This window comes from Podarcis bocagei (genome assembly GCF_964188305.1).
Source record: "Podarcis bocagei genome assembly, chromosome: 14".
In the NCBI taxonomy this organism is placed as follows: Eukaryota; Metazoa; Chordata; class Lepidosauria; order Squamata; family Lacertidae; genus Podarcis; species Podarcis bocagei.
This window is the reverse complement of record NC_138139.1, coordinates 55,912,085-55,933,580: the sequence shown is the minus strand read 5'-3', so window position 1 is coordinate 55,933,580 and position 21,496 is coordinate 55,912,085. Positions and strand designations below refer to the sequence as shown.

At 54.9% G+C, this 21,496-nt stretch overlaps 2 protein-coding genes across 7 annotated transcripts; one reads left to right on the top strand and one right to left on the bottom strand.

Annotated features, from left to right (window-relative positions):
• Positions 1 to 218: 218 nt before the first annotated feature.
• On the bottom strand, positions 219 to 8,646 carry LOC308572786 (histone-lysine N-methyltransferase EHMT2-like). Of its 3 annotated transcripts, none has more exons than XM_081169160.1 (13): positions 8,560 to 8,646; positions 8,133 to 8,176; positions 7,710 to 7,829; positions 7,425 to 7,529; positions 5,657 to 5,811; positions 3,780 to 3,929; positions 3,533 to 3,680; positions 2,866 to 2,943; positions 2,520 to 2,641; positions 1,399 to 1,485; positions 1,221 to 1,299; positions 957 to 1,123; positions 219 to 520 (listed from the first exon to the last, which is right to left on the bottom strand). In XM_081169160.1, exons 1-13 carry the CDS (start codon positions 8,570 to 8,572, stop codon positions 274 to 276), a joined length of 1,515 nt encoding a protein of 504 aa, XP_081025286.1. In that variant the 5' UTR covers positions 8,573 to 8,646; the 3' UTR covers positions 219 to 273. The 3 variants fall into 3 exon arrangements, with proteins under 3 accessions (XP_081025286.1, XP_081025285.1, XP_081025287.1); XM_081169159.1 differs by lacking the exon at positions 8,560 to 8,646 and adding an exon at positions 8,435 to 8,535; XM_081169161.1 differs by lacking the exons at positions 1,399 to 1,485; positions 8,560 to 8,646 and adding an exon at positions 8,435 to 8,535.
• An 82-nt stretch (positions 8,647 to 8,728) lies between these two features.
• On the top strand, positions 8,729 to 20,582 carry PDIA2 (protein disulfide isomerase family A member 2). 4 transcript variants are annotated; one of them, XM_081169162.1, is made up of 12 exons: positions 8,729 to 8,812; positions 10,106 to 10,301; positions 11,719 to 11,925; positions 12,859 to 12,992; positions 13,338 to 13,478; positions 14,208 to 14,324; positions 15,639 to 15,764; positions 15,931 to 16,128; positions 18,399 to 18,519; positions 19,603 to 19,784; positions 19,946 to 20,035; positions 20,123 to 20,582. In XM_081169162.1, exons 2-12 carry the CDS (start codon positions 10,112 to 10,114, stop codon positions 20,198 to 20,200), a joined length of 1,584 nt encoding a protein of 527 aa, XP_081025288.1. In that variant the 5' UTR covers positions 8,729 to 8,812; positions 10,106 to 10,111; the 3' UTR covers positions 20,201 to 20,582. The 4 variants fall into 4 exon arrangements, with proteins under 4 accessions (XP_081025288.1, XP_081025289.1, XP_081025291.1 ...); XM_081169163.1 differs by lacking the exon at positions 8,729 to 8,812 and having other exon boundaries at positions 20,457 to 20,582; XM_081169165.1 differs by lacking the exons at positions 8,729 to 8,812; positions 19,946 to 20,035 and having other exon boundaries at positions 20,457 to 20,582.
• The last annotated feature ends 914 nt before the right edge of the window (positions 20,583 to 21,496 follow it).

Genomic DNA, 21,496 nt, shown 5'->3' with positions numbered 1-21,496 from the left:
GCCGGACCGCTGAGTGGACCGGACGGTGCGGACAAGAGCAGAGGGGGTCCCGCCTTGGGTTGTCGCCGCCCTTCTTCCCGGCCCCTCATTTGCACTTCGGGGCCACTTTTGCAGAAAGCTCCTTCCAAGAGTCTTCCGTTCGAAGAAGCCTCCGCTCCCTCGCCCACTTCTCCCCGCGGAACCCGGCCCCCGACGCAGCAATCAGGCCCGAGACAGCGGCTGGCTTCGGCTCTTTATTGGGAGGGATCCAGACAGGGGCTGGGGTCCGCGCGGCTAGCGCAGGGGGCGCCGTCGGGGCCGCGCAGAGCGGCGCGGGGCCGTCTTCAGCGGGCTGCTCCGCGCGGACTTGCGCGAGAAGCCGCGGAGCGGGGAGGACGTGGAGGTGCCCAGGCCGGGGTCTCCGGCGGCGGCGTCTGCCGTTGGCCCTTCCCTCGACGGCCGGTATCTGCAGCCGGGCGACTTGCACAAGCAAGCCCAGCGGCGGCCCTTCGCCTCCCAGAAGCGCTCGCCGTAGTCGAACCTGCGAGGGGCAGAAACGCCGCCGAGTGAAGACGGGGGCAAACTGGGCCCCTCCCGCCGCCCCCAATCCGGCAGGAGATCAGAGGACGCTTCGAGACCGGCTCTCGCCACCCCAGCTGCTGCAGCCAAAGTGCTGCTCTGTTCAAGGGCGGGGGATAGCAGGAGCGGAGCCACGTCTCCGGCGGTTGCCAGGCGCCCATTCGGGAGTGGCTGAAGCCCCCGGGAGGCCACCAGCAGGTGGCGCCAGAGCCAATGACGGGCAGAGCCAAGAGGCTTGGCTCCAAGCAGCGCCTCCTCCCGGCTGAGTCTTGCAAGGGCAAACCTGAGTCCGAGAAGCCCCCCGCCTCCTGGCTGGTTGGAAGTCCAGGGGGCAGGCATGGAGGTGGGGGCCCCTTCACCCCACGGCAGCCCCCTTTCTCTCCGGCAGCACCACCTACGCCAGCTCTTCGCCCGCCTGGATGGCCCGGGCGCTGAAGAAGGCGATGCCGGGGATCTCGTGCGCCACGACCACCGGCAGAGCCACCAGGTTGGGCTGGCACGAATGGTTCAGGAAGCGGCCCACGCTGCCGTAGAAGCGCCCGTCCAGGCAGCACTCGGGGCCCGCCTGCGGGGAGAGGGGGGCAACGCTGAGCTCCAGTGCCCCACCCCCAGGAAGGGGGCACAAACCCCTCCCACCCCCCAAGGGGAGGCGGAAATGTCACCTGCGTGTCCACCACAAAGGAATAGGCGGCGTCCTCTCGCTGGGCAGCCTCGGCGCTGGAAATCAGCTCCCCAAAGTACCTAGCGGGGAGGAAAGGGCCATGAGGAGTTGGGGGGGGGAATTGCCTGGACTCAGCCCCTCTCTTCTCCCCCCGCCCCCCCCCCCGCTCTGGGACTTACTGGCAAAGGAAGGCTCCTCGGGGCACCTCCTGCATGGTGCGCACTGCCCAGCCCTTGCCTGGCACCCGGTACAGCTGCAGCTGCGTCCTGCGGATGAGAGGGTGCTGGGGCCCACCTCGGGCAGCGGAAAGCGGGACCCCCACCGGGCACCAGAGGGGCGAGGGGGGTTGTGGGGCGAGGAGAGAAGCAGGCAAGCAAGAGTCCCAAGGGCGGGGTGGCAAGCGGGGTTGTTTTCCTAAGGGGGCGACTTGGGTGGGCTGGCACGGAGGGAGAGCCACGTGGCGAGGGGGGTGGGCTTCGATTCGCCCCTTTGCTTCTCTCGCAGGGCTGCGGCAAGTATTTCTGCCCCTATGAAAGTGGCAGCGTTTGAACGCGCAAAGCGCCGTCTCCTTAATGGAAACGAATAAAGGGTCCCCTCACGGAAGCAGGAATCTGGAAAGGGGCTGCTCGTAGAATCACAGAATGGCAAGGCTGGGGGGACACCAGGGGTCATCTAGTCCAACCCCCTGCCATGCGGGAGTCCAAACCAATTCACCCCTGATGGGCGGCCATCCAAGCTCTGCTTAAGAACGTCCTCAGAAGGAGAGGCCGTTGACACCATCGTGTGCCATTTGGCCAGGGGGCAAAGGAAGAGGGTGCCAAGGCATCTGACCCAGGCTGGTGGGTGCTCCCACCCAGCCTTCAAAATTCCCCAGGCACCAAGCGCATTTCACAGCTGGCGTGGGTGCCAACTGTGACCACACGGAGATCTCCGGGCGCCAGGTTGGTGACAGACATGCCCACCTGGCTGGCCCCTCCAGCTTCCTTAAGCAGGTCAGCAGAAGAGTTTATCTGTTCCATTTGTCTCCCCCCTTTTTCTCCAAGGAGTCCATGGTTCATCCCCCCCCCAGCTGATCCCTACAACGACCCTGTGAGGTCGGCTAAGAGGCTGTGACTGACCCAGTGGGCTTCATGACAGAGTGCGGATTCGAACTCTGATCTCCCAGGTCTTTGTCTGACACTCTCACCACTGCACCCCACTGCCTTCCTAAAGTACTTCTGCTATGGGGCTGCTCTATATATTAAGTAGGTAAACTTACCGGGGAGCCCGCAGGCCCCTGGCCCAGGGAAAGGGGGCTCACCTGAGGCCCCTCTGCGCCACCCGGTTGGGGCAGGAGCTGGCGCAGGAGCAAAGCATGTGGCACTCGTAGATGGGGCCCGCCTCGGCTGTGCTGCCGGCCGCCTCTGGCGCCAGCCGGCCATCCTGGACCACAAGAGGAGAGAAACGGCCGGCTGGCCCTCAGTGGCTCCGGCTGACCAGTGGCGTAGCGTGGGTTGTCGGCACCCGGGGCAAGGCAAGTAATTTGCGCCCCCTAACCCCCAGATGTTGCGCCCGGTGCGGCCGGGCCCCCCCCCTGCACCCCCCACGCTACGCCACTGCGGCTGACCTCCCCCCCTGACCCCAGGAAGGGCGGGAGCGGCTCTCACCGGAGTGTACCAGGAGCGCAGACTGCGCTCGACACAGGGGCAGGTGGGCGCAGAGCAGGAACTGGCGCACTCGCAGTGCTGAAAGAAGGCAAGGCGGTCAGGCGATTCGGGGGTCACGCTCAGGCCCCTACAAGGCCCCCAGAGGGCACTCTGCAGCCACAGCTTGGCAGACGCCTAATTAATTATTATTATTATTCATTTTTATTACTATTTTGCTTTGGCGGTCCTCTACAGGGAGCCAGCCCTGGCAGAGGCCCGCCAGACCCTCCCTCTCAAGCCACCTGGTCAGGGTATCCTCAAGGCTCCCGGTGCCGGAAACAACGCCAAGAGGAGCAGCATCACTTCTCTGCACCATTCGACAACCTGGCGCCCTCCGGGGGGTTCTGAGGACAGACCCTGGTCTGCCCCGGGTCGTCCAAAACATGCTATTTGTTGGGTTTGGGGGGGGGCGCCAGGTTGGCAGAGGATGCCTTCAAAGAGCGCAAGGAGGCCTGAATGGTCGAAACGCAGCCCTGGGAAATGTCTGGTTTGGAGGGCTGCTCAGAAGACGCCGCAGAGTTGTGGGGCGTCTGGATGGATGGTGGGGCTTCCCTGCCCGCCCAGCGACTTCAGCCCCTCCGACTCGCCCTGGAGCACGGAAGAGGAGCGGGTGGGCAATGCCTCTCACCTGACTTCTGCCCCAGCCCGTTGCTGGAAGCACCGCAGAGTCCGACACAAAGTTCTGCGTGACGTAGAGGAAGGCTCCGGGGACCGGCTCCTCGTCCACCCCGTTGACGCAAGGGATGGGGACTTGCTCCAAGCCCCGGGAGATGTCTCTGGGGACGACAGGCAGGGGCGGCCGTTGAGCCACAGCTGCAGCCCGGGCGGAGGGCGGGGGTCCCGCCTTAGCCCAGCCGCCCCCGGGTGCCGCTCACCTGCAGAGGAGCCTCTCCGTCGGGTGGGGGGGCCGCGCAGAGGCGGCCTCCAGGGCGCGCCAGGAAGGGGAGCTGAGCTTGCAGCACTGCAGAGCCACTCGGCCGGCTCTGTTCTTCAGGGAGACTTTGGCGCCGTGAGCAAGAAGCAAGCTGTGGGACGCAAAGAGGGGCAGCTGAGCACCCTTGGGGGGGGGAGCCCCCAGGTCCTCCAGTCAGAAGCTGGAGCACCAAGGAAGGACTAAGAAGGGCTGTGGCAGCCCCACCTACCCAGACAGGAGCCCCGGGGAGAACCTGGGGGGGGCGGTTTCCTTTGCTCTCCATCCACACAACGCCCCCCTCCCAGTGGAAGCTTCCTGCTGCCTTCTCCTCTAGCCAGGCTTCCCCCCAGACCTCCCTCCTCTCCCGTTGCAACTCCTGACTCCCTGGGGGTCGGCTAGGTTGACCCCCACATCCTTCCCATCTGGCTCAGAGGGGCTAGGAGACCGCCTGCCGGCCCCTGTGCTCCTCCACTGCTCTCTGTTGGGGTGAGAATAGATGCTGGGAGAGGATATACAGTATTGGCCTGAATATAAGCTGCACTTTCTTTTGGCCAAATTCCCACCGTGAAAAGTTAAAAGTGCAGCTTAAATTCGCGACCTAACAAAAATTGACTTTTACTATATCGCTGCTGAAACACAGATACGGTCAAAATGTTTTCTTGCTGATTTACAAGGTTGAGACTGTTGTGCAATCAATTCTAATGTCATTCATAGCTTTCCCCATATTTTACAGTGCAGTATTGTTTTTTTATTTGCATTTACAGTGCTATGAACAGGTGTTTAACCCACTTGGGGGTCCTCTCTAGTACCCACAGGATTTTATTCTACATTTGCCATTTATGGGTGTGAATGCCTGCGGAATTTTAAGGGAGCGGCTTATATTTGGGTATTGTCTTTTTCTCTCTCTCTCTCCCCCCCCCCTTGAATTTTAGATGTGCGGCTTATATTCGGGTCAATATGGTATTTGCTAGATATTATCCTTCCTTCCTCAGGTTTGTGAGTTCACTGCAGAGTCCCCTCTGGCAGACTAGAGCTTCAGCGCCTCTCATGTGCCAGCCCAGCAAAGAGTGAGCGTCTGGCCTCTACTGCTCTTTGAATATGCCACCCTGCACAGCCAGGCCAAGAGAGAGGCGGGTGCTGACCTCTCATCTCCTTGCTAAGGGCACAAGGGAGCTTCTGGGCAATGGCTGCTTTGCAGCCAAGCTCTGGGCCTGGCTGGGGCCACTGGGCTGTGGGATGTAGCAGTCAAATACACTTCCTGTTTGACCAGAGTGGACACGCAAGGGGGTGTTACTCCAGGGCCAGGACTTCCTGTCACACCTGTCTGGAGCAGCCTTACCCTGCGTGTGACCAGGTAGGTGAGTGTGACCCCGGGAGACCCCATAAAAGAGCTGGTCATGCAGCCATCTTTCTCTTGACGCTTCTCTTGACGCTGCTCTCTTGATGTCTTTTGCTGTCTGCTGGCTCTCAGCCAGCAGCGCATGGGCTCAATCCCCATAGAGGATAAACTCACACTCTCTTCTGTAACTACAAGCCAAAGCCTGCCTTCAGGATCATACTGTGAGCTGAATGTAAGTAAACTCCTTGTTACTTTTCAGAGAAGACTGTTGTGCCTTTATTCTTTTTAAGAGGGAATTAAAGGGGAATTTAGCAAGAACAAACCCAATCTGGACAAGCCAGACTGGATTGCTTAACTCAAGAGATTCTAATGAATCTACAAACTTCCTGCAGTATTCAGGGGAATGTACTAGCATGAGTGAGGAAGGATAATATTTAATCTATATATCCTCTCCTACCGTCCACAACATTCCCACATGGGCAGGGGAGACCCTCACTCACACGAGACATTCGTAGCGCCTCTCCTGGGCCGCCAGGTGCAGGGGAGAGTCGCCTTGGCCATTCAGCGCATCCACATCGGAGCCGGCATCCAGCAGCATTCTGGCGATGGAGGGGCTGCCGACATACACCGCCCAGTGCAGAGAGAGGTTCCCTTCCTAAGGAGGGAAGGGGGGTGGGCAGCAGAGAGAATGGGGTGAGCTGAGCTGGGGGGGGGGGCCCAAGCCAAGCACCTCCCAGGCCACCCTCGAGGGGTTGTGTGACTCTGCAAGGTTTGCTGCCTCTCTCCACAGGGGAGCAGTCTGGGGACCCCAGGCCCCCAGGATCCTTGAGACCTAGGCAGGAGGACCTGCGCCTGGCACAAGTGAGCAGCAGACTTCCCTTGCAGCCTCCCTGCCTGCCTCTGGTTGCAACGCACAGTCATACACAGCCTCTCCTTGGTCAGCCCCACAAGGTGCCCCCAGCTTCTTTGCTGGCTGGCAGAACCCACCCCCTCCAGTGCCCAGGGGCAGAGCAGGCCGATCAGGCGACTGGGGTGGCGCGTGTGCCATGTGCCCAGGGGTGGGGCCAGCTGCCCGTGGGGAGGGGCCAGCCGGGGCAGTACACTCCGTGGGGCCTCTGAGGAGTCTGCCTGCCTCCTCCCACTTAGCCGCCCTACAGCTGAGGGAGAGGCGGCGGCCGGACCATTTGGGTGAATGCCACCCGGCCTTTTGTCACCCCCCTCAGTGGTGACGCCAGGGGCGGCCCACCCCCACCCCTTCCTCCACCCCTGCCAGTGCCGTGGCATCGCGTGGCAGTATGCCAGCAGGGAACGTGTGCCTGTGAGAGCTGCTTGTCCCCACTGGCAGCCCAGCCCACTTTGGAGATTCCCCACTCAGCTCTGCCCTCTTCCCACCAACCGGGGCAAATCTACTAAGAAAAGAACGAAGCTTCAGCTTCTGGGCCGGAGGGGACCCAGAAGCCACTTTGGTCCACATGGCTTTATTTGGGGCACCCCATTTGAGCCACACGATGGAGGCCAATTGCTTTGACTCAAACTGATTAATTTTTTGTTGTGCATATATCAACCAGCACAAAGTTTCATAGTAAGTAGCACAGTTCCGAAGAAAGAAGAATGGCAAACAAAATTAATGGACTACGCGGAATTGGACAAAATGACAGGCAGGATTCAAAACCTGCGGGACCAGAGATTTACAGCAGATGGGAAGAAATATACGATTTATTTGAAGAGCAACTGTAATCAACAAAGTACGCTAGTAGATCCACAAGAAGTTTTGTAAGGAGAAATGTATGAAGCATTGCAAATTAGAGAAAGAATAGTGATGTTAGTTAAAAGTAATTGTAGAAGTGAGAAATGTATATTTAGTGATTAGATTGGAAAATTTTCAGATGAGATTGATTGAAGTCCAAAAAAAATAAAATGTATAAGATGTTCAAAATATGTTTAATTATTGTTGAAAATAATATGTTGAAAATTAATAATATTTATATATAAAAAAGAGAGCAAGTATCACAGATGTTGTAAGGAAGGAAGGAAGGGAAAAGTTGGCTGCTCTGCTGTGCCCCCCCCCCCTTTCTAACAGACCTTCTGGTTGCAAAGGGGCCTCCATAACAGTTTAAGCTTCAGGGTCCCCAAATTGTAGGTCCATCACTGCTCCCAACTGGTCTTCTGTCTGGGTGGGCAATAGGGAGTGACTACCCCCACCCCAATTCATTCCCCCCCCCCCCCGGGATCCAGCCTTGCAGTGCAATCGGAGGGCGAATTCCTCACGTGATCCCGCACGGCTGGGTCTGCTCCGTGGGCCAGCAGGAGCTCCACCAGGCTCTCGTGTCTGTACTCCGTGGCCCAGAAAAGGGGCGTCCGGCCACTGGCGTCCTGGAGAGTGAGGGGGAAGCCCAGAGAACAGCTGTGGGGTGGGCCTTGGAGGGGGGCAAGGAGTCATCTCCCCCCATCGCAGGCACATCCCAGCCCTCCCACCAAGGGAAGGGGGTCCACCACAGCCTGTGGGGCAGGGGGGCCCTCCACCTCATCCTCTCCAGCCGCTGGCTGGCCTACCTGGCTGTTGAGGGCCTCTGGGTCCTGGGCAAGGAGCTGGCGGGCTGTGTCACAGTGGCCTTTCCTGGCCTCCCTGTGCAAAAGGGGGTCTGCGGCCACCGCCTCATCCTCCTCGTCCACCTGCAGGCAGGAAGCAACTGGCCTCCAAGCAGCCTCTGCCCCCCTGCCCTGGCCCTCCCCACAAACGGGTCATCCTGGGCCCAGCCCAAGGGAGTCTGCGGGACCCCCTTCTCCTCCTCCTCACAGAGGGTCAAGGCCAGAGACCTGGAGAATCTGCTTTGCTGGGCAATGGAGCAGACGGCCAAGGGTCAGGGAGATGGAGGCTCTCCTCTTGCAGGGAGGGAGGGAGGAAAGAAGCCAGTCCCCCCATCAGGGACGTCAGCAAGCACCCCAAGGGGGTCTCTGCCCAGAAGCATTCCTTACCTGTCTTTCAGAGGGGGCTTCGCCAGGCCCCAAACCTCTACTCTCTGTGGGGGAAAGGTTAATACAACATGCAGTTAGCTTGATGCTGGCTGGGTGGCAAAGTTGAATAAAATATGGGGGTGGGGATGAGCCCCATCCCATATAATCAATCACAAGAAGCAGTGCATGTGCACTATTTGAATGGCAATCAACTTTGGGGAGGGGTCTGGCCCCCTCAAATATGTTATTGGGGAGGCCAAAGGGACTTCAGCCAATAGGAGTTGGCTCCTACATTGGGGGGTGAGCGCTTGAGAAACACACACTTATTGGAGGGCACTCACTATGTTCCTCAGTTTCCTTTGCTCCCCCCGCCCAGAGAATAAGCCCCCCACTCTGTGCCAAGATTCCCATTTCCAACACACACACCCCCCCCACAAGCCTGCCTCACCGCTGAGCCCCATGGCAGTACCACTCTGCGTGGGCAGCAGTCGTTGGGGTGGAATTCAAACAATGGCTGGAGGAGGGCGGGCATTCCATGGAATGGCGCTGCGTCCGGCCAGGACCAAGTGAGGAAGAGCAAGGGGAAGCTGGGCAGGAGCCCACACAAGACCCCCATGTGCGGCCGCTGCTCCTGCTTGGGTCTGGCCAACACCCCCTGGGAGCCCCCCTCTGGGTTGCTGAGCACAGCCGCAGGCCAGGAGGTCTGGCCAGGGAGAGACATTCTCTAGATGGCCTGCTATTTCTTATTATTGTTGTTATTATTATTCCCCCCCCCCTTCACTCTAAAGTCCCAGGGATTGTGGGGGGGGGGTGTTACAGCAGTTAAAAAACATCATTAATAATGTTGTGATTTGGGTCAGTCTGCAGGGTGCCTGGAGTCCCTTCTGACACTTGGAGTCCTGAGCCCAGGAAGGGTTAATGGCTGATGGGAGAAGCCATGGCTAACTGGGCAGTTGCAAGTGAATGGCCTGCCATTTAAGCACCTCATCAGCATCTCTTTGCCCAGTCAACATAAATAAATAAAAATTGTCCAGTAGCACCTTAGAGACCAACTAAATAGGTGTTGGCCAAGGGACTAGGGCTGCCAGATTTCAAAACGTGAAAATCCTGAAACAAAAGTTGTTCAGCTTTTCTTTTCTTTTTGCCCAAAGTTGTTGATAATTTTGGGCAAAATCATGGCTTGCCACACACCTGGATTTTCCTGGACATTTTCCTGAATGCTGCTTCCCACTGCAGTATTCTGGGTATGTCCGGGAAATTCACACCAAGGACCATCAGCGTCCGAAATGAAGGAGCTGGATTGCCAGGGCAATGACTAACTGCAGGTGCCTCGCCTGGCTGGGCTGTGGAAGGACGATGGCCAGCCTGGCTGGGTGAGATCTGAGCTGAGTGGAGACTGCAGGCTGAGAAGCCAGAGAGACAGCGCCATGCTTGATTGATGGGCGATTCCAAGGCTGTCACAGAAGAAAGGCCTTTTGGGGTGTCAATGCTATGAGATCCTCCATCTTTGGTTCAGGCTGTAGATGTGTAAATAAACCACAGATCCTAAAAACACCACAGTCTCTGCTGTCCCTCATTCCAAGAGAACCCAGTCCTGGAACCCCTGCAATCTCGCCCTGCTTGGAGACTGGGTGCCAGGCAAGCCGTGCTTTTCTACCAGCGCTGTGTCCCCTTGAATACCCCCAGAAAAAAGCACTGATGCAGTCGGCCAACTAGCTCACATCAAAGCAAGTGAGTATTAATGCGCTCATTGCTACTATTGATTGTGGGGTTATCTTGACTTCCAAGATGGTGTTTGCAGAGCTTCCAGAGCCGTTTGCCTTGGGTTCAGCACCCCCTCCCCAGCAGCTCTTATCGGGCAGCCAGTGGGGAAGGGCCACGTGGGGCAAGCTCTGGCTCCACGTCACGGAAAGGCTTGCCCCGGGAGCTTTATCTGCCCCCTTCCCTGCCTGGCATCTCCTGGCTCCGGCACTCTGCCTCTGTCTCTCCTCCAGGCCGCTATGGGCTGCCTTCCGAGACTCCTGCTGGCACTGGGGCTGGCGGTGGCCTTAGTGCAGCGTTTGGGGGCCCAGGAGAGCAGGAACCAGGCAGAGGAAGAGGAGGAAGAGGAGGACCAGGGGGTCTTGGTGCTCAACCAGAACAACTTTGCCCAAGCCCTGCGGAAGCACAAGCTGCTCCTGGTGGAGTTCTGTGAGTAGCAGCTGCTGCAGAGGGGAGAGCTTGAACGGGGCACCACCAGCGACACCCCTTGCTTGCACCCCCAGGCAAAAAGCAGCAGGTGCTGGGAGGGGGCAGATGGGGCAAACTAGGGCAGCTGCTTGGTTGCTTAGCGGAGTGGGCACAGCGGACCCTGTTAAGGGACATCCCCTCCAGCAAGGGTACCCTCTCAACTAGGGCCAGGGCCTTTTCAGCACTGGCCCCGACTTGATGGAACACTCTGTCCCAAGAGACCAGGGCCCTGCGGGATTTGACATCTTTCCGCAGGGCCTGCAAGACGGAGCTGTTCCGCCTGGCCTTCAGGCTTAGACTCACTCTGACCCCTTATATGGGATTTGGTATATACCGTATTTTTCGCTCTATAAGACGCACCAGACCACAAGACGCACCTAGTTTTTGGAGGAGGAAAACAAAAAAAATATTCTGAATCTCAGAAGCCAGAACAGCAAGAGGGATCGCTGCGCAGTGAAAGCAGTGCTCCCTCTTGCTGTTCTGGCTTCTGGGATAGCTGCTCAGCCTGCATTCGCGCACACATTTCCCCTTACTTTTTAGGAGGGAAAAAGTGAGTCTCATAGAGCAAAAAATACAGTAATTTTCCCCTTGGCTTTTTTGCTTGCCCATGTAGGACCAGCATGGTTGAATATCTGATGTTTCCTCCCTTTATGGTCTTGATTTATGGGCTGCTACTAAGATGAGGCTGCATTTTAAGCAGTATTTTAATTAACTTTCCCCCCATTACGTTTTGTTGTAATTTATATTTGGTGTTAGCCATCCTGAGCCTGGCCCTGGCTGGGGAGGGCAGGGTATAATTTTTTTTTATCATTATATTATTATTACCCTTCTTGTAGCTCCCGCCTCACCTTCCAGCCCCCCACCCCACCCCAGCCGTGTCCTCCTGTGGCACCACAGAGCTGCTTCTGTTGGAGCAAACCTGTTCTATGCGCTGGAAGGCGAAAAAGGGATGAAGGAGATGAGATTAAGCAAACACGGCTATCAGCAGCCTATTGGGAGAGCAAACGTGGCATGCCAGGCCCACAAAGCCCGGCCCACGGGGAAGAAGGGAGGGCAGCCTACAGAACCACAACCTCCTGCTGTGCCTGTGGCTCCTGAGACCCACTGGTGTGCATGTACCCCCCCCCATCACCACCACAATGGGGTTGCTCTGGCCCCACACTCAGAGACAGCAAACGCTTCCCAAGGCCAGTTGCTGGAAAGCGGAGGAGGGAAGAGACGCTCTCCCACCCCGGTCTTGCTGGTGGGCTTCCCTGGGGGGCTTCTGGCTGTGAGAACAGGGTGCCGGACCCGATCCTCAGATGTCCTTACACACCTCCGCACTGCTCTTGGTTGCCTGTGGGGTTGACGCTTCAGCCCTCCTCCTTTTCCCTCCCAGATGCCCCCTGGAGCAGTCACTGCCAGGCCCTGGCCCCGGAGTACGCCAAGGCCGCCGCCCTGCTGGAGGAGGAGGGCTCTGCGCTGCGCCTGGCCAAGGTGGACGGGGAGCAGGAGAAGGAGCTGAGCGCAGAGTTCGGAGTCAGCGGCTTCCCCGTCCTCAAGCTGTTCAGAGACGGCAACCGCACTCACCCAGCGGACTTCACAGGTCAGAAGAGGCAGTGGTTTTGCGGGGCGTTCTCAGCCGCCCTGGACCTCCCCTGTCAGAGGCAGGGTGGCTCTGAATACCCATTGGTGCGGCCCTTGGGTCCCTTTGGGGGCATCCGGCTGGCCCCTTTGAGAACAAGATGCTGGACTCGATGGGCCTGATCCAGCAGCAGCCGGGGTCTCCCTTGGTTCTTGTCCTGTGGCTCTTTGGGCATGAGGTGTCAAGCGAGGGAGTTCCCCTCTTCCTCCAGTACCTCACAGAGAAGAATTAATGAGCGGTTGATAGATTGATAGTCCTTTATTACAACATCGTGTTGCACATACAGACAAGGAGATCAGCTGCATATTCTGAATCTGACTTCCAAGGAGTGCGCCAACGGGAAGTCCCTCCCCCTCTCAGTCTCCTTTGTTCTCCGATACGTTCAGACCTCTGAGTCCAAGGGGAGGGGGGGTCTCTCCCCCACTTTCAACTGATGTATCTTCCAGCTGCCCGCTCCCTTCCGGATCGCTTGTCATTGTCTCATAGCTGGGTAACTCCTCCCTAACCTGTTCAGCTTCTACGTTTGTTTCTGCCTCTCTCTCTCTGCTTCTGGAAATGCTGGAGGTTTGGTGGGGGGGGGGAATATTCCCCTTCCTCTTGAGAGGAGCTGATCTGCCTGCGACTGCATTCCCCAATCTTCAGATCCAGACCATTCCCTGACATGAGGGCTTCACCTCAGAGGGAGCAAGAAGAGCTCTTCGCTTGCAGCTCCTCGTCTAGATTTCCCGGGATTGCATTTGCAGCACACCAGGGGCTTATTCTCACCTGAACCTCAGCCGCCATGCGCCCCTGCGAGAGGGGTGGTGCCATTCGCCACTCTCCCTTCTTAAGGCAGTGCCTGGTCAAGCAGGTGGTGCTGCCCCACAACTCACACTTTTGCCGCCCGTTTGCCAGGCCAGCGAGACGCAGAGGGAATCGTGAAGTGGCTGAAACGGAAAGCTGGGCCCAGTGCGGTGCTGCTGGAGAATGCCAGCCAGGCGGCTGCGTTCCTGGATGCCAACGTGGTGGCGGTGGTCGGATTCTTCTCTGTGAGTGCCCCGCTTGCGCCTCTGCCAAGCTGCTACCCCTGAGCTGCTGTTTCCTGGTGGTGCAGCCTGCTGCCCGTTCCCTGCAGCTGGGAAAGGGAGGAAATGTGAGGGTCAGCCTCTGGCACATTCCAGGGGACATTTGGGCCCCAACTGACAGGCTGGGGAACCCCCAGGGAGTTGCTGTCTTAGGGCAGCTTCCCCGCACCCAAGGCCCTGCCGGGGGAAGCAGGTCTCCCAGAACGAGACTATCTTTCCTCTCCACAAACGGAGCGCAGGCCTCGGATATCCTTTGTGTGCTGCTCCTGGCATCCTGTGCCCGGCTCAGCCGCCACACGTTCCTTGCAGGACCTGCAGGATGAAGACGTGCGCCTCTTCTACGATGTGGCCAGCGATGCTCCGGACGTTGCCTTCGCACTCACCAACTGCTCGGAGCTCTTTGAGAAGTTCAACGTGACCCACCCTGGCACCGTCTCTCTCTTCCGGAAGGTGAGAGCTGGGCCAGGCGGGCACTTCCAGGAGCTTAGCAGGGTTGGTTAAAAGACAGGGGGGGGCATTTAGAGGGGAGGCGTTTCTTTCTGTGACTGGTGCAGCTGCTGAGATTTAGATGGTGCTCCCTGGATCTGCCCAGACAGACTCTGTCACATAACCGTTTCTTGAGTGGATTTTTTTGGAAACATCCCTCAAGTACAGCTGAAGGCAGTATATTCAATCTTGCAAGAGTATAAGTGTGTCTATATTTTGGAATTACTAAGTTATGCAAACAGGGTGCCAGAGAGTCAAGACGACTGGGTGGAAAATAGTCATACCATGCCCAAAATTTCCTTATTGTGGCCAGATTGTTCTGTTGCTCAATATCATTTTAAGCACTGCCTAATTAAGTTGTTCACTTTTCTAAAACCCAGTGTGAGTAGCTGGGCTATCATCCTTCTATTATTGTCCATTCTGGGTTGCCCAGCCACTGCTACAGTGTCCTTTCTCTTGGCAGATCAAGATGAGCAGGTGACAGCAAAGGTGGCAAGGTTTTTCGCCGGGGCAATTAGAATAAGATCCCTTATTTGACCATTGACCCAAACCCCCCAAAATGTTTTTTACATAATTGACTTTTTACCTTTATCCTCTGTATACCACAATTTTGTTTGCTTTATTGTTATGGCTGGTGGCTGATGAAAGGAAAGATTCATTCATTCATTAATCCATTCATTCATTCTTTTGCAGCACGATGAGTCCCGGGAAGACTTCCTGGTGGATGAAGAGCTGGGCCTGGATGGGGCGGAGCTGGCACAATTCATCCTGGTGCAGAGCCTGGAGCTGGTGATGGAGTATACAAGCCAGGTGAGAGGAAGCTCTGCGGTTCCTCAGACCCTTCTTCCTCCTGGCTGCCAGCCAGAGCCCAGCTCCTCTTGGCTCTTTCTTGCCAGAGTTGCTTGTCCCTTTTAGGGATTTTCCAGCATTGCAGGGGGTTGGCCCAGATGACCGGGGGGGGGGGGAGGGCCTTCCAACTCGTGACCTCCCCTTCTAGCAAACAAAGCCCTGCCACAGCTCAGCACCTCCAGAGGGAGAGGAGCCACTGCATGTCAGGCTCCGGGGAATCTGATCCAAATAGAGCACAAGGGCCAACCAAAATGGTCAAAGGCCTGGAAACGATGCCTTATGAGGAACAGCTAAGGGAGCTGGGCATGTTTAGCCTGGAGAAGAGGAGGTTAAGGGGTGATATGATAGCCATGTTCAAATATATAAAAGGATGTCACATAGAGGAGGGAGAAAGGTTGTTTTCTGCTGCTCCAGAGAAGCGGACGCGGAGCAATGGATCCAAACTACAAGAAAGAAGATTCCACCTAAACATTAGGAAGAACTTCCTGACAGTAAGAGCTGTTCGACAGTGGAATTTGCTGCCAAGGAGTGTGGTGGAGTCTCCTACTTTGGAGGTCTTTAAGCAGAGGCTTGACAACCATATGTCAGGAGTGCTCTGATGGTGTTTCCTGCTTGGCAGGGGGTTGGACTCGATGGCCCTTGTACTCTATTCCAACTCTATGATTCTAGAGTTGGGAGGGGTGCGTATAATAATAATTCCTGTCCACCCCTCGGCCCAGGTCGTTTTATTCACAAAAGAACTTTTTACACAGTGTACTTAAGAACCAATCAGATTTCCTCTGAGCATTTCAAAAACCCCACGTGGGACAAAGTTAAACTACAAAAACTAATTAAGCATGCATACTTCTGGGGTAAATAAAACAGAACAAAAAAGGAGGGATGCATTCAGCAACCCCGGAGGTCATAAACAGCAATAAACATGATAGGAAGGATGGCAAGGGTGATGGGGATCTTTATCACCTTCATGTGAAAAACTATTTCTTGGTCCTGAGATGAACAAAATCAAGGAAGGGCACATCAAAGAACTGCCTACTATGTTTCATGGCCTAGGATGCCTGGCGAAGCAACTGGTAACTGGGCTGTGTACGTGACTTGTCAAGCAAGAGAAATAGGACAGGGATGCAGAGGTGTGGATTGATCAAAAATCATATCAAAATGGCTTAAACCCAGTCAACGCAAGGCTTTCATTGCTGACACAGATGGCTTGCTCCATATTTGGTATAATTCCTCCTAGCAATCCCACCTGATATACACCCGCCTGTCTCTTTCCCTTAGAATTCCTCCAGGATATTTGGGGCAAAGATCCCAAACCACCTGCTGCTCTTCATCAACAAGACGCAGGACGCTCAGCTGGAGCTCCTCAGCAGCTACCGAGATGCTGCCCCTGCCTTCCGGGGAAAGGTGAGCCCCCCGTGGCTTTGCGGGGTGGTCCCCTGCAGGGAGGGGGTGGGGTTTGTGTGGGTGCCGTGTTTTCTGCTTCTGGGAGGTGAGTCCCAGGGAGCATATTCCTGCCCTGCCAGGGGTTGGACTAGACTCATCTCTGCCCCTCTACGCATGCCCTGGGCAGGTGCTTTTCGTGCTGGCCGACGTCAACGGGGAAGGAGCCCAGATCCTGCACTTCTTTGGCCTCAAGAGCCACGAGGCTCCCGCCATCCGCTTCATCAACATCGAGAGCAACAGGAAATACCTCTTGGTCGCAGACAGATCCCTCACGGCTCCTGCCATCCATGCCTTCTGCCAGGAGGTGATGGAGGGCAAAGTCCAGGTGGGCAGCCGCATGGTCAGGCTGGGTGTGGGGGGGGGGGGGAGAAAGGGACAAGGACTCTTTTTATATTCCTTTTTATTAGTTTTTTTTTAAAAAAAATGTACTTCACATACAATTTATCATTCACTTACATGTTTCTTTTTGTCTTTCCCACCCACCCCGCGCTGATGTTTTTTATCCTTAATTGCTGCATTTATTGTTGTAGTTGTTGTTTAGTCGTTTAGTCGTGTCCGACTCCTCGTGACCCCCTGGACCAGAGCACGCCAGGCACTCCTGTCTTCCACTGCCTCCCGCAGTTGGGTCAGACTCATGTTTGTAGCTTTGAGAACACTGTCCCACCATCTCGTCCTCTGTCATCCCCTTCTCCTTGTGCCCTCCATCTTTCCCAACATCAGGGTCTTTTCCAGGGAGTCTTCTCTTCTCACGAGGTGGCCAAAGTCTTGGAGCCTCAGCTTCAGGATCTGTCCTTCCAGTGAGCACTCAGGGCTGATTTCCTTCAGAATGGAGAGGTTTGATCTTCTTGCAGTCCGTGGGACTCAAGTCTCCTCCAGCACCAGAATTTGTACTTATTACTAAACCCCCCAATTCCATCTGACCATTATTTTTTTCTCCCTCACATATTTCAAATACACTCCTACCATTCCTGTTCATGGAACATTTATTTGATTCTTATTAGTTTGTGACCCCATGCACATATTGTATGTCTTCTGTTTATGAATTTTGAAACAGTATAGTGTTATAAAAACAGTCAGTATATTATTAGGCGGCATGTTGCTTGTTGTTGTTCAGATTTCAAATCCTGCACGCAATTTCCTATTTTCTAAAATATTTTGGCAGGTAATCTTAAAAAAAGGCCTCCCATTTTCCATAAACAGTTCATCGCTGCGTCCTCTGAGTTTTACCATCAGTTTTGCCATTTCAGCATAATCCATTCATTTTATAAGCCATTCTTCTCTGGTTGGAGTCTCTTTGAAGTCTCTTCAGGGATGCCACTGTCAGGAGCTCGTCCTACACTCGAGTAGGACCCTGGCAGAGACACATGCCTGACTGGCATGTTCTCTCCCTCCTGGTCGATCATTCGGGAGCTTCATAAGCTTTCTTCAGCCCGAACATCACAGTGACCGATGCCAACTGACACCAGCACACTTAGGGATCAGCAGAGGTTGCGCAACGTGCGTGACAGACCTCAGCAACTCAGCATTTTGGCTAATCTACTTTATTTACATATAAACACACACGGAGCACTGCAAAATGGCTCCCTCTCTCTCTAGCATCAGACAGCAAAGAGAGAAAGAACAAAGGACAACAGTCCCAGTTCACGGAACACAGTAACACAAACATCCTGTCTCCGTCACTTCCCACACTGTGGAATCAAAACATATACCGTCATGTGATACACAAAAATCCCATGACTGCAATCACGGAGCAGGAATTCTAACAGCCACCATCCCTCACCCCAGATGGGAAGGAGCTCTGCCCTACAGGTGAGCTGCTGGTGGGGCAGTGGCCGCAGCCTCTGCCAGGTCCCCTCTCCCCCCAGCAGTAGGGAAGGGGCCAAAACTGCAGAGTGGAGGAGGCTGCCTTCCTATGGGGGAGACCCATAGGCCTGAAGTCTCTCACCACTCCTGGTCTCATAGTAAGGTTAAAGCTTACTGGGAAATGATATATAATGAATTGGAAAAGATGTTTAAAATAATGTTTGTAAAAGCAAACCCAGAAGCTTTCCTTTAGGGAATTATAGGGAGAGAACTACTCAAACTGTACAGAAATTTATTCATGTATGCGATTACAGTAGCAAGAATGTTACTTGCCCCAAAATGAAAAGAAGCAGAAGTCCCAGCAAAAGAAGAATGGATATAAAAACTTATGGAATATGCAGAAATGGCGAAACTTACCGGAAAAATAAGAAATCAAGATAGCAAACTTTTTATAAAAGAATGGAAACGGTTTATTGGATATTTACAAACAAACTGTAAACAGATAAGAACATTGGGAGGATCATTGTAATAAGCTGAAGTTTTATAAGAGCATGAATTTAAAGTAGATGGACGAATGAGCAAATTAATTTGGATGTGCAGAGAATATCAAAAATAAATTTAAGGAACTACACAAAGAGGGGGAAGAAAGTCAAGTTTTGAAATGTTAAAATGATTGTAAAATTATTGAAATGTATAAAACTGCAAATCATAAATAAAATAAAATAAAAATAAAAAACAAGTCTATCACCACTCCACCGACCCACAGCACTAAGCGTTGCTTCATCTTTCCAGCCGTACCTGATGAGCGAGGAGATTGCAGAGGACTGGGATAAGGCGCCAGTCAAGACCCTGGTTGGCAGAAACTTTGATCAAGTGGCGTTTGACGAGAGCAAGAGCGTCTTTGTGAAGTTCTGTAAGTGGCACTTTGGGACTGGGGAGGAGGAACCTCTGGGGCTGCCTCTGGGGCTCGTCCGCCTTCCCTCCTGGCATCCTCTGGAAACTTACTGGGAGGGCAGCCCTCCTTGGGGGTTTCCCCCTCTCATCCCCACTTGGCAGAAACAGGCTTGTCCCAGACTTTTCAGGGACATATACAGAGCTCAAGGATATATACATAGACAGAACTGCAGGAATCTTCTTGCCTGGTGTGGGACTCAAACCCAGGAGCCTGAGATTCAGAGTCTCGCGCTCTACTGGCTGAGCTGTCTCCAGGGAAATTGCTGCTGAGAGAACTTGCTTGCTTTGCAGACTTTCAGAGCCCAGCCCTTTCCAAGCGGTTCAGAAAACATTTATTACAAAAACTGCATAGAAATAATTTACCAGTGTGATAACAAATGTGTATCAGCCAAAGAGTCTGGAATTTATAAAGTCTTCAGGATACTTTGAAATGGGGCCAGAATGCTCAATGGGGCCAGAATTCCCTGAGGAGGAAATCCCGAAAGGCTGGGCCCACCACTGAGAAGGTCCTGTTTCCCATTTTTAACAATCGATTGCGAGCTGCTCAGAGCGGCTGGGGAAACTCAGCCAGATGGACGGGGTATAAATAAATTATTATTATTATTATTATTATTATTATTATTATTATTATTATTATTATTATTATTATTATTACCCATCAATCCAATAGGCCATAACAGGCCACAACGAAGTGGGGGCTTTGAAGCTGAACTTAAAGTCCCGGCAGGCTTACAGTGGGGCAAGGGGTCTCAAACTATGTAGGGCTTTAACAGTTAAAACCAGGGCCTGAATATGGGAGCAGAAAGCAACCGGCAGCCAGTGCAGTTGGTACCAGATCAGTGCAAACACCCATTACATCCTCTGTGCCAGTTGTGGGGTCATTTTTAAAGGCAGCCCCACAGCGAGGTGTTAAGAGGGACGCAGCCTGCACAACTGAAACCAGGTCAGCTTTCTCCAGAGAGGGATGCAGTTGGTGAACCGGCCTGACGAGAAAACAGACTTGCGTCTTCCTAACTCCATCCCTTCTCTTCCACTTCCACAGATGCCCCCTGGTGTCCCCACTCCAAGGCGATGGCGCCCGCCTGGGCAGAGCTGGGCGAGAAATATAAAGACCGCGAGGACGTCCTCATCGCCGAGATGGACGCCACGGCCAACGAAGTAGCAGGGCTCCCCATCCGAGCCTACCCAACGCTCTACTACTTCCCTGCAGGGCAGGACAAGAAGGTAATGCAGCTGCCCCGTGGTGTGGGGGGGGGGGACTGTGGCCGCAGGATGTGCCCAGGTCCTCCGGGACAGTAGAGCAAGGAGGCTCCCCCAGGAGGTAGAAGGGAGGCAGCAGCTGCTTGTGGGGCAAAGCCAGGCCAACACCCCGTTTTCCACTCCAGATGATCGAGTACCGGAGCGCCAGAGACCTGGAATCCTTCTCAGCGTTCTTGGAGAACGGGGGTGAGGTCCCTCCCCAGGACGACACCAAGGTGAGTTTCAGCGGCAACCCCTCATGCCCACTCCGAACATTGAGTTTGTCCCTGTTCCCACGGTGACGCTGGGCTCTGGCTTTCCAGGCTGCCCAGACCCCCGAGGAACCCCAGGAGAATCGAACGAGCCCACCAGGCTCCCCAGAACCAAGAGACGAGCTGTAGACTCGGCCGTGGCCTCCGAGGGCATCGCTTCCTTCGTAGCTCCGCTGCACGTTTGCCGGTGGCCAAAAACCTGAGGATCTGGGACAGTCGCCACGTGTGAGAGTTGTGCAATGTAGGGGACAACAGCTCCCTCCCTCCCCCCGGATCAGACTCCCACTCCTGCCTAAATGCTGCCCTGGGAAGAGGCCAGCAGCCCCTTCCTCCTCCTCCTCCTCGTTTTTATATATTTATTTATATCCTGCCTTCTCCCTGAAAGGGACTCAAAGGTGACTCACAGACGAAAACACCGGAAGGAAGCAACAATTGAAAAGCAATGAAGCACTAGCAGAAATCTATCATCTATCAATCATGATGATCTATTAAAGACATGCAGATAATTGCAGCACCAGCCCTTTCATTGACAGCAGCCCCCGTGTCCCACCCTCCCCAGCGGCGGCCTCCATCCCGGGGAGAAAGCTGCAAATCTCTGCAGCTTAGTTAGAAGGCGGCAGTGCTAGTTTAGAAGTCACACAGGACTCTTCCTCGGGGAGAAGAGGAAGGCAGCAAGGACAGACCATTTGTGGATGGGGATGAGGGCTGACCCAAGGCCTATCCTCTAAATCAGGGGTAGGCAAACTAAGGCCCGGGGCCAGATCCAGCCCAATCGCCTTCTCAATCCGGCCCGCGGACGGTCCCAGAATCAGTGTGTTTTTACATGAGTAGAATGTGTGCTTTTATTTAAAATGCATCTCTGGGTTATTTGTGGGGCATAGGAATTCGTTCATCCCCCCCCAAAAAAAAATATAGTCTGGCCCCCCACAAGGTCTGAGGGACAGTGGACCGGCCCCCTGCCTAAAGGGTTTGCTGACCCCTGCTCTAAATTAAGAGTGTGCTTCACCCAAGGAATGTCCCACCGTCTGGCCCCCAAAGCAAGCCAAGGCAGCACCTTGCTATCAGCCACACAGCCCTGCAGATGGGGCACACAGGGGTCTGAGAGTGAGTGATTGGGGGGGGGCGGTTGATACGACATCCTTGAGCAAAGAATCCCCCCCCCCCGAGGGTCTGTTGCTGCATCTGCGCAGATTGCAAGAGCAACGTTGCTTCTGCTGCTGTTCCCCACATGGGAAAAGGGTCCCAGCGCATGTCCAGAGTCTTCCAGGGCTGCCTGTTGCCACATCTGAGTGAGATCAGTTCCTGAGGGGTCTCAGTGAAGGGTGAGCTGATCGGTGCCCCAAATAGTCCATGTCAGAGCAGGCCTCGCCCCCCCCCCCAACGCAAGCAGAGGACGGCCACCCACACAACTCACAAACACGCAGA